An 11630-nucleotide genomic window follows, 5' to 3' on the forward strand; every position below is an offset into this window, starting at 1 on the left:
CAATGGAGTGCTTGATACTTAAAAGATAATTTTTTATGAGAATAACAAATCTGGTGTTGTGATATTTTTCACAAAAATTATATGATAACTTTTTTTTTTTAAACTGTACACTTGAATAGATCTAGAATAATGATACGATTCATTTGTTAGAGAACCTCATGGGATCTTTTGTTGGGAAATTGTTCGACAAAATCACATTTCCATGATCTAAGCAAACGGTAGGCATGGTAATTCCTTTCTATTCTAGTTTGAATGTTGTCCTTGCAAACAAAGTTTATGGCTATATGTAGTTTAGGGCTATAAAAAGTAAATCGTAACATTGGGCTGGCTAATAATGTTTTTTTCCCTAGAAAATATCCCCTTTTTTTGCGCGGATTGCCCTTCTTTTGGGGTGGTTTTTGAATTTTGCCCCTCAAATTTGTGGTCTTTAAATTTTGCCCCTCATATTTGTAGTCTTTAAGTTGTGCCCTTCGCTTGGAAAGGTGGGCGAATACATGAAGTTCGGGTTCGAACCCCCGCTCACGTATAAAATAAAAAAATAATTTCGCAAGGCAGATCGGGGAGTGTATGCTGGATCGAGCATACATCTTTAAGGAAAAGCTAAAGTTATGCCGGATCCGAGATAACTAAAAATACCCCATAAGGCGAAATTTTTCCCAAGACATAGTTTAGTTATGCCTTGTGGGCGAATTTTAGTTAAGGCATAACAAAATTATGCCCCATAAGGCAGTTAACTTTAAGGCATAGACTTTGCCTTATAAGGCAAAGTTTAAGTTATGCCTTAAGGAAAAGTTCCGCTATGGGCATACTTTTAGTTATGTCTTTAGATACTTTTTAGTTAAGCCATAACTAAAAGTTTACCTTGAAAAGTAAAAAAAAAAAAATATATATATATATATATATATATATAAAGGCAAAGTCTGCCGAAACTTTTAGTTAAACATAACTAAAAGTCTGCCGGAGGGGGCATAGCAAAATTTAAACTTTGCTTTCTAAGGCAAACTTTTAGTTATGCCTTAAGGAAAACTTACGCCTTATAGGCCATACTTTTAGTTATGTTTTATGGGGCACACTTTTAGTTAAGGCATTACTAAAAGTTTATCTTGAAAAAGTTAAAAAAAATATATATATATATATATATATGCTTCAAGGCAAAATGTCTTTCTCGGCAGGAACTTTTAGTTAAACATAACTAAAAAATCTCTTTTTCAACATTTTAAGGGGGCATAGCGAAATTTAAACTATACTTTGCAAATTTTTTAAAATTTTTGAGCGAGCGGGGTTCGAACCGAACCATGGGTTTTAGCCGAAGGGCAAAATTTGAAGACCACAAATATGAGGGGCAAAATTTAAATACCACCCCAAAAGAAGGGCATCCGGAGCTTATCTGGGTAGAGAGATTGTTTCCAATAAATCGGCATAATTTCATCCAAGAACATGTGTGAAAAAAGTTAAATGAAAGTAAAGTCCTATCTAAATAGTTAAAATAAATGAATAAAAAACAAAAATATTATTTTTTCAATTTTATTTTATATAATAATGTAATTACTCGAAGAGTCTTTATTTATTATTTTAATTTCACTAGATAAAGTAAAATAAATATTTCAAGAATCCAAGACAATCAATACAGCTTTACATGCCTAAAATTTACCATAAGCCTGTCACTCGAATAGTCACTCAAACTATAATAAGTGTTCTTTAATATTTTTATTTTGGGTCAAAATAAGTGTTCACCTATATAATCAAGAAAAAAATATTTTTCTTTCGAATTTACCCTTATTTGGATAAGTGTGTTTTTACGTAGTTAATCAAGAATAGTTTAGTCAAAATACATATTTTTGTCTAGGAGCAGGTGCTTAAGATTAAGTAGACACTTATTTTGAATCGGAAGGAGTACCTAGTAAAGCCATGGTTATTTTATTTTATAACAGAAAAGTCATTCAACCATCGGGCACTCAGAAGATCACCTCTACCGATCAAATACCCTCTTTACTCTCTAAAATTATCAATATTTATCATTTTTTACTTTTTGTACTATGATAATTTTTTTAAGGGAAAAGGGTCAAATTTACCCTCCAAGTATGGTTTATAGTTTAAATTTGCACTCCGTCAAAGTTTAGGATCAAATTTGCCCTCTCCGTCAAAGTTTGGCATCAAATTTGCCCTCTCTGTCTAAGTTTGGGATCAAATTTTCCCTCCCCGTTAGGATACTTGATAAATTTTCCCTTATATGGAGTCTAACTTGGACTCCACAACACAAAAAGTTAGCTACGTTGATCCACATGCGCTCCACGTACACCCAATCTCACTCTTTTGGGAAAAAAAAAGTGCCCCTGCAACATTTGTTTTGTCATAGTGAAGGTTTCTTCATGAACTCTTTAGAGCATTTTTGAACAGAGGAAAATAGTTTTCTCAGAATATATTCCTAAATGTATACCGAAAGTAACATCGGAAAAGTTATGATCCTGCAAAAGTGATAACAAGATGACAAAATAAATTTGTGCAGTTCAGCTTTGAAAATTCATTTTCAGTTCTCTTGAATAGTTTTTTAGAGCTTTTGACAGGGAGGAGACAATAATGAGTTAAGTTAGCTCCATCGAAGTTCACCTAAGATAGATGTCATGTTCAAGAAAGTTTTGCTGGTTAGATAAATTCTATGTTTCTGGAGAGAACAACGAATCATTGGTCGTATCAAACATTCGTTGTTGTTGCTGCAGAATTTTGTTACATGCCTCCTATTTTATGCATTACGCGTGTACCTCGATGCGATTAAAACTCCGGCTTTTCACATTACTACATGTGCCTTAGTGTCAGCAATAGTCTAGACGGGTTAAGAGAATTGGGATTGGGAAATGGGTTAAAAAGAGAATTGAGTTTGGGAGTCTACATGGAGCCTATGTGGATCCGACGTGGCTAATTTTTTTGTTGTGGAGTCCAAGTCGCATTTCCATCCATATAAGGGCAAATTTATCAAGTATCCAATGGGAAGCAAATTTGATCCCAAACTTCGACTGAAAGGGCAAATTTGATCCCAAACTTTGATGGAGGGCAAATTTAAACTATAAGCCATACTTGGAGGGTAAATTTGATCCCAAACTTTGATGGAGAGGGCAAATTTGATCCCAAACTTTGATGGAGGACAAATTTAAATTATAAACCATACTTGGAGGGTAAATTTGACCCTTTTCCCTTTTTTAAATAAAATTTATTCATAAAGTAAAAGGTAATTTTTAAACATATATACTGGAGTAATGATATAATAATTGAGCACAGTTTTCAAGCATATGTATAATGTATATTAATTTACCTCAATCCGAAATTTATTAAATACATTGGATATGCTATGTCTTAAACGCATTTTTTCTATGTTATTGTCAACTATGGAAATAAAATTTGTTATTTTTATCAAAATAACTCGTACAAACCGAAAAAAGAAAGGGCCAACCCTCTTGTCAAAGTCTTTCCACCCGCCAACTTGCACAAACTAACGCCTTAAACCCTACGAATTTGGGCAACGTACACTCTAAAATCCCACTGTATCCATTATTTGATGGGGAAAATGAATATTGATGAGGACATGGAAGAGGCTGCAAGGCGTATACAAGTCCGGTTTGTAACGAAGTTGAAGGCCCCCTTTAAGGCCCCGCCTTCTTCCATTGCTATTCCTTCCAATCTCACCCGTTTCGGCCTTTCTTCCATTGTCAACAACCTCCTTAAATCCGGTAACTCTTGCTTCCTAGTAATAATTTTCTATATTTTGTTAACCGGAAAATGGATAGATTAGAGGGTTCATATAGTTGACTGATTGCAGTTGATTGATTAGTTTTCACAGAAAATGACAAATATACCAAGTCCCTTATGTTTGAGTGTAGGTATAAAATAGTCCCTTAACTATGCACTTAATAGTTTTGGTCCTTTAATGTTAGCAATTTTAGTCTCCGTCAAATATCTACCTATCTTATTCAGTTAGATTTGACTGGAACTATGAAAAAAAGTAAATTAGCGGGAATTCATATTTAGAGGTACCATTTCCGAAGCTTCTGCTATTTTTTTTATATTTTTTTATATCTTTTTAGTGTTTAGTGTAGTTTCTAGTGTGGCATATTTTAGGATTTGACGAGACTTTCTTGGTGTTTATAGTTAAATCTTTTTCCACTGTCGTCAAATCTAACGGACATAGTTCGATAAATAGTTTACAAAGACTAAAAGTGTTAACTTTTGGCAAACTTAAAAGGACTAAAACTGTTAAGTGCATGCTTAAGGACTATTTTGAACTTACCCTCAAACTAAAGGGACCATTTTTATGTTTGAATTGTTGTGAAAAGGGTTCCTTTTTTGCTGTAGATAAATAAATTACGTATAATTGTAGAGGATATAGTCGTTCATACTGAAGTAGATTTTTGTGGTAATGATGGTTCATCGTTACTGTTGTACAGAACTCAGTTTAATTGTTAATTTGGCTTAATGGACTGGCTTAGCTCACTTGTTTAAGCTATGAGCTTGTAAATTTCTTTAAATAGGTACTCCCTCTGGTCCATAATAGATGACCTTTTGGCCTTTTATTTTGGTCTAAAATAAGTATTTTTTTACATAATCAAGAAGTATTAATTGTTTCCTTCCAAATTTATCCCTATCAAGAAACTATATGAAATAACCTTCCCACGAGCTTCTTCTAGTTTGTGGGGAGTATATAGAAGTCAGATTTGATATTTTATTGATTTATCTGGCGAATTATCAAGGAGTCATTCTTAGATTATCTAAATGATGAGGAGATAAAACAATTTAACTATTCTGAAATGTTGATTGTAATTGTAATAGTAATAAGGGGTAATCTTGATTTAAAAAAAAAAAAAAAAAAAAAAAAAAGAAAAAGAAAAAGAAATAGTAATAAGGGATAAATCAACTAAGTATGCAGCTTTTTAAAGTCTTTCTAATTTCTATCTGAATGTACTATTTAATTAAGGGTAACTTAGTCAAAATACCTATTTGTTTTTGGGAGTTGGTATTTTCAGCTACGAGCTTGTCACTTATCACGGACCAGAGGGACTATTTGTTTAACCTAAATTGACAAGTTGAATAGATTGCTGGTTGTGGTCCAAGAGCTTTGTTATTATGGACACTGGTTGCCATAACTGAGCAGCTTTATCCTTAGAAATGACTATCAAAATGTATATTGTGTCTAGATTTGGGATCAGAGTAAACGAGTCAGGTTCATATTTAATTAAATAAAGGGTTGAATAGATTGCTGGTTGTGGTCCAAGAGCTTTGTTATTATGGACACTGGTTGCCATAACTGAGCTTCTTTATCCTTATAAATGACTATCAAATTGTCTATTGTGTCTAAATTTGGGATCAGAGATAAAAGAGTCAGTTTTCATATTTAATTAAATAAAGGGCCTGATCTCATGTATACTGGACAAGCTCTGCTAGTTGTGTTTTTACTAGTATGTTTACCTGCTTGTCATTTGATTGTTATTAGGAAAGGATGATTGGAATCCTGAGCCTTTCGATTTTCTCATTGATGGGGAACTGGTCCGCATGTCACTTGAAGAGTTTCTCCTTGCCAAGGGCATTTCAGCTGTAAGTTTCTTTCCTGAAATCACTTCTTGACTGCTAGAATGACCAAAATTCCAGTAGTTCTGTTTTGTCTCTTCAGACCAACTTAAAAATCAAAAGATCCTTATGGAAGCTGGTTAATCTTGTCTCCAAAGAAAATATAGCATGAACTCTATACATTCATGTTAACATTGATTTTAAACACGATAACAGAAGTGTGTTGTGTGGCTTCATTAATGTGTAATCACATTCTGCTAAAGTTTGTTGCTTCAATTTATCTGAGCATAATGACTGATAGAGAATGATAATGATGATGATGATGATGATGATGATGATAATAATAATAATAATTATAATAAATTCTAGAAAAGGATGAATAGCCAGTCATAAAGTTGATGTAAGTGGCCCGAGCTCGAGCTGAACTTGTACTAACAGTTGGATTAGCTCAAATGCTGTCACCCACTACTTAGATTTATTTCTAATTCCACAAAGCATCTACTGGCTGCTGCTAGTGGGATTGTTCTTTTGCATTATTTCATGGGTTTTAATTCGTTTATGCTTGCAATTGCATCTGTTATTGGAGTTTCAAAATTGTAGAAAAATCCAAACGTATACTGTCTCCTGCTGTGTGCTTTTGCACTCCCAACTCCAAAGTATTAAAAGGTCTGTTTCAAAATTGTAGATAGTGTAGTACCAATCAATACAAAAAATTGTAGTCAGTGTAGTGTAATGTGAAAACAATTTCTTTCCGGAAATGATAAATTAGTCTCCTTTAGCTTATGAGGTGTTTGAAGTAATTGCACGCATTGCAAAAAGATATGCATACCTGAAGGTTCTAGAAGTACTGCTGCTCTGTAATTCTAGTTCCTTCCTAGTTGTTTCTCGTATGTTCTCGCTCACTAGCCAGAAGTGGCTCATTTCAGTCACAAGTGATTAAAATTTTTGACAAAATACATTGTCCTTATGTTATACATTTATTCAGTGGCTCTTATACTCCTTATTCTGTTTCTTACTGTTTTTTTAATATTTTTACAGGAGAAAATATTAGAGATTGAGTACATTAGAGCTGTGGCTCCAAGAAAACAAGAAGAGCCATCTCTGCATGATGACTGGGTCAGTGCAGTTGATGGTTCTAATTCTAAGTAAGCATGAGTGTGAAATTTGTTTTTCAGTGCGATCCTTGTAATATTGTCCGCCTTCTATATCTTTCTTTGTTTAATATACTTAACATAGTGTTTGTATGCTTCTAAAGGAACTTCTTTACTGAAAGAAAATAGTGGTTTATCCCCAAAATAAATTAAAAAAATAGAGAGCCTGCATAACATAACTAAAAGGAATGGTTTCATGTCCCTGGCTATTGGATCTCTGTACATTATACTCCAAGTCTATTGTGCATTCACTTCACTTATAGATATCTTACATACTAGATCTCTGAGGACAACACTTTTGATATTATTACATTGTGCTGCTTTTGTTCCAAGTGTTTTTGAGTTAAATTTCATCCTCCATATGCTATTTTCCCTAAAATATTGGCTGGTGACAGTTAAGAATGTATAATGATCTTCTTTCCATACAATGAACGATTGCCTTAACTGACAAGATGTGCATATTTGTGATCTATCAGGTTTGTTTTGACTGGATGTTATGATGGTTTTGGAAGGTAATCAGCTGGTTGTATATTTTTTTGCTGATTGCATTTTTTGGTTCAGAACTCAGTTTTATTTGTTTTTTTCTGTTAATGTGTCAACCTAACTCTTGATAGTGCTAATCAGAATATGGAAGGCTGCCGGATCTTGTACACATCTATTGGAGGGCCATACTGGTGCAATTACTTCTGTTTGTGTTGTCACACCAAGAGGTATCAGTGGGAGATGGTTTCTCCTCAGTTGCTCGTTTTCTAGCATTATGCTTTATCGTCCTGCCATTATCATTTATCCGTGATACCATGTTCATACTCCCAGATCACCTGCTTTTGATATTTCTTTTTCGGTTAATATCTCTTGTTGATATCCATTCTATTAACTTGCCTTGCAATGCTGAAATACACTGGATGCCAAACACTTTACCACTAAGACAATCATGTGGACTATACTTTGAATTTCTCCTGGATATCTAATTCTCCGTGCTTCATTTTTTCCGCAATTCTGTCTTTTTGTTTATCATTTTTATACCTTTTATTTTCTTTAGTGCCTCAAAGTGGTGCTGATCAAATAGTAGCCACGGCTTCCAAGGACAGGACACTGCGGCTCTGGAAGGTAACATGACGTGCCTGCACTACTTATAACTCACTGCCTAATTCATCATCTTCCTTTAATTAGTATTTGTTTGGCTTAAAAGTTTGACGCAGATGAGTCTTTGGATCAGATAAAGAGGATTAGAGCCTTTAAGATTTTACATGGACATAATGCTTCTGTTCAAAGTATTGCAGCAAATCCTGCTGGAGATATGGTCGTGCATCTCTTTACTTAATTGATCATTTGAAGCTTTTAAATTACGAAGAAATTGATTCTAAGAACTTTTACTGACTCCCAGTATTTATTGTGTTGACAGGTGTGTTCAGGGTCCTGGGATTGCCAAATAGCTTTGTGGCAAGCAAGTGGCTCAGATACAGGTGATGTAGTTTCAGTCAAGAAAAGGAAGAAGGATACCGAAAAGGAAGATCCTCAAGTAGAAGTATGACTACATTTCTTCTAACCTGTCTAGGTTAAAGAGTGAAGACAGAAAAATACATCTATTTCATGCGGCATAGTGTACAAAAATCCATGACCTGTTTAATAAGGATAACATGTCCCTTCTAACTTCTACCTTATCCAAAACAAAGAGCGGGTAATGTGTTTGTTCTCAAAATCAGTGAAAAAGGAGGAAAGAACAGTTTGTGGCTGCTGTGGCTTAAGTTTCCAGTGCAAGGCATACACGTAACAAAACAACCTACTTGTACTTTTCTGGAAAACATTTTCTTCCCTGAACCCTACTTTGCACCCTTCTCCATCCTATCTCTTATATGCCACACCCATCCAATTGTCCCACCCTTTTTCCTGCAGAGCCTCCAACTTTGTGTTGCTACTCCCTCCGTTCCAAATTATGTGACATGTTTAAGAAAAAAAATGAAGATTTTTGGAACTTTTGGTCTAAAATATGCCATAACATTTCTGTGACTATAAAGTTTTTGAAACTTGTAACCTTAACATGCCATCACATAAAATGGAACTGGAGGGAGTACTTGTTCTTCTTCGTTCCCAATACCTGTCATCCCTGGTGGTCCACTAGCTTCCTGCCTTGTTCCTTATCTACCACCTTTGTTGCCATTATATTCTTCTTTTCAAAGCTGTTTCAGCTACAATTTTGATCCAATGTGTCTCTGACTTTCTATGTTGTATCTCATTGACAAATGATATTGATTAACAAAATCTTTTGTGTCCCTTTTGGTGAAAGACAAACAACCTTCTGATTTCCTTAAATGACAATGTTCAACTGAAGGACCAAAATAATGTCAAAATTGATTTTTGAAATATGTCAGTCGTTGGCTAGCAGGAGAGGTGTTATCTCCTCTTATTATATCTTTCTGAATTGCTTAATCTTTGCTTTTTCTCTCTCTCTCTCTCTCTCTCTCTCTCTCTCTCTCTCTCTCTCTCTTCTTATTTTTTTTTTAAAATATTTTTTCCTAATGTTGTTATCCGAATTGTGTACTCAAAAAATTTCTGTCACATCTTATGCTCACAGGAGGAGGCTAAATCTACACTTGTAGGACATACACAATGTGTATCTTCCGTGGTGTGGCCACAAGATGAAACAATCTATTCAGCATCATGGGATCACTCTATTAGAAGATGGGATGTTGAGATAGGCAAGGATTCATTAAATCTGGTGAGATGCCATCTCTTTTCTTCTGTTCTTCCAGTCACATTTCTAGTGTCCCGTGCATGTAGGCTAGTATTTCCTATAAAGTAACAGACATATGGATTGGAGGGAGCGAAATAAATTTCCAATTTGCAGAACACGAAATTATGAAAATTTTGTGGAAGGTGTAGCACTTACATATGCTATTCCTAGTGATTTAGCTTTCACTTTCTGTCGGAGATAACATTTCTCTTCGGCTGTCAACAATCTCATATTTTTAAAAATTACACCACCTTGAAGAAAAAGCTACCGCCCCATAATGATAAGTAGCCACAGTTTTGAACTTTTGTAATGCCAAGATGCATAGTTCTTTTTTTAGTCTATTGTGTTGAGGGCTTGAAACTGTATTATCCTAAAAGTATGGATAATGATCACCTTCCTCTTCAACAGTATTGCGACAAAGTCATTAATTGCCTTGATGTTGGAGGTGGAGGTGAAGGTTCTGCCCTCATTGCTGCTGGTGGTTCTGACCCCATTCTTAGGATATGGGATCCTCGCAAACCAGGTTTCTTTCTTTTTCTGTCCAACTTGCAGAAGCACTTTTAAACACCTACTTGAACTTTAACTCCCTGTTTCTCTGTGCTTAAATATCTTTTCTCTGTGTTTATTCTTCAAGTAACTGATGACCTTACGTCACACAACTATATCACTTAACAGGTACTTCAGCTCCTGTCTATCAGTTCTCATCACACAGTTCTTGGATATCCGCTTGCAAGTGGCATGAAAAGTCATGGTTTCACTTGGTTTCTGCATCTTATGACGGGAAAGTAATGTTATGGGACTTGAGAACTGCGGTTAGTACTACACTTTAACGTCTCTATTATTACTAGTACAACTTTTATAAACACTTACATTTTCTGTTCCTGGGTAAAACAATTGTATTGCAGTGGCCCCTTGCTGTCATTGACACTCACAACGACAAGGTGCTAAATTTTGCCTTCTAAAATCTGGTTTATGAGTATTTGTTCTATTACATTAGTATTTCCTAAACATCAGGCTGTCTATACAGGTATTGTGTGCGGATTGGTGGAAAGGAGAAAGTGTAATCAGTGGTGGGGCTGACTCGAAGCTTTGCATCTCTTCAGACATTTTTGTGTTGTGATGTAGAGGTAAATTACTCTCTTTTTGGCGTAGACATTTGAGACCAATTATCTTTCATCACTTAGTTCAGTGGGAGTAGAATAATATTTTAGAAAAAAGGATTAGAACTCATGATACAGCTGAGTTTTATCTGTATCAAAGTTCTGATAGGACAAAGGTAGTACATACTCAGAGATTGATGGTTGATGTGTTTTACATGATTTAACATTTGTTCTTGCAGGATTGATATCCCCTGTTGCAGAGGCGACTGTGCGCCAAAAGATTAATGCAAGTTTACTAATAGAATCGGTTGGGTCAAGCTGAAGTTCTGATAATTTACTTCAGAAGCAATTTTGTCTATGCTAACTGCACATGGTTTGTATCATATACTCCTGTGGTGAAGTTGTATTTCTTGGATGTACCTTTGCAGCTTCTGCATTTTATTACAAGACTTTTAACCTCAAGCAAATTGGTTCAGAGTTATTTGAAATTCTAACTCGATCCTTGTATTACAGTTTAAACGGTACCATTTTTTACCATTGAACTAGCCTATTGGGGAATACTGACTATCCGATCATTATCAGGAATTGATTTGTTAAGAATTTCTTGGAAGATAAATGGTAACTGTATTTTAAACATTCAATTTTGAAAATGAAAGAATGTTGTTAGACTATTAGTATCTAACGGATAAATAAGAAAAATATTGATCAATTACGCTGATTTATGTGTTATTGAGTCACTGCAAGCTATCACCAAGGAATGTGATGAAATGGTTGACATGCCTCCTTTCTTAATTAAAGATTTTGTGTTCGACTATTATAATGTAGAACCTCTTGAGAGGAACCACTTTACTGAATCCTTAAAGATTATTGAATGTTATGTAATGCTTTCCCTTATTTGTTATGTTCTCATTACTTGAGCTAAGGGCTTTTCGAAAACAGTCTCTTCACCTCCACTATGTTGGGGGTAAGGTCTGCCTATACTCCATCCTCTCTAGATTTGACTTGTGAGATTTCACTGGGTATGTCATCGTTGTTGAATCCTTAAAGGAAAAAAGCAGTTCCATTACCAATATTTTCTTTGCAAGTGGAAGAATG

At 34.8% G+C, this 11630-nt stretch overlaps 1 protein-coding gene across 1 annotated transcript; it reads left to right on the forward strand.

Annotated features, from left to right (window-relative positions):
• Positions 1-3414: 3414 nt before the first annotated feature.
• LOC132065106 (ribosome biogenesis protein WDR12 homolog) lies at positions 3415-11207 on the forward strand. Its single transcript, XM_059458347.1, has 14 exons — positions 3415-3722; positions 5480-5580; positions 6592-6698; positions 7181-7216; positions 7329-7414; positions 7744-7811; positions 7894-8004; positions 8107-8229; positions 9277-9420; positions 9844-9958; positions 10111-10247; positions 10341-10376; positions 10463-10562; positions 10775-11207. The coding sequence occupies exons 1-13, from the start codon at positions 3551-3553 to the stop codon at positions 10553-10555; spliced, it is 1329 nt and encodes a 442-aa protein (XP_059314330.1). The 5' UTR covers positions 3415-3550; the 3' UTR covers positions 10556-10562; positions 10775-11207.
• The last annotated feature ends 423 nt before the right edge of the window (positions 11208-11630 follow it).

Source organism: Lycium ferocissimum, chromosome 7 (genome assembly GCF_029784015.1).
Source record: "Lycium ferocissimum isolate CSIRO_LF1 chromosome 7, AGI_CSIRO_Lferr_CH_V1, whole genome shotgun sequence".
NCBI lineage: Eukaryota > Viridiplantae > Streptophyta > Magnoliopsida > Solanales > Solanaceae > Lycium > Lycium ferocissimum.

Bases quoted from the DNA above. Each gene is read 5' to 3' on its own strand.
- LOC132065106 (XM_059458347.1), top strand. From the start codon at position 3,551: ATGGGGAAAATGAATATTGATGAGGACATGGAAGAGGCTGCAAGGCGT. The intron at 3,723-5,479 runs GTAACTCTTGCT...GATTGTTATTAG, and splicing joins CAACAACCTCCTTAAATCCG to GAAAGGATGATTGGAATCCT. The intron at 8,230-9,276 runs GTATGACTACAT...TTATGCTCACAG, and splicing joins AGGAAGATCCTCAAGTAGAA to GAGGAGGCTAAATCTACACT.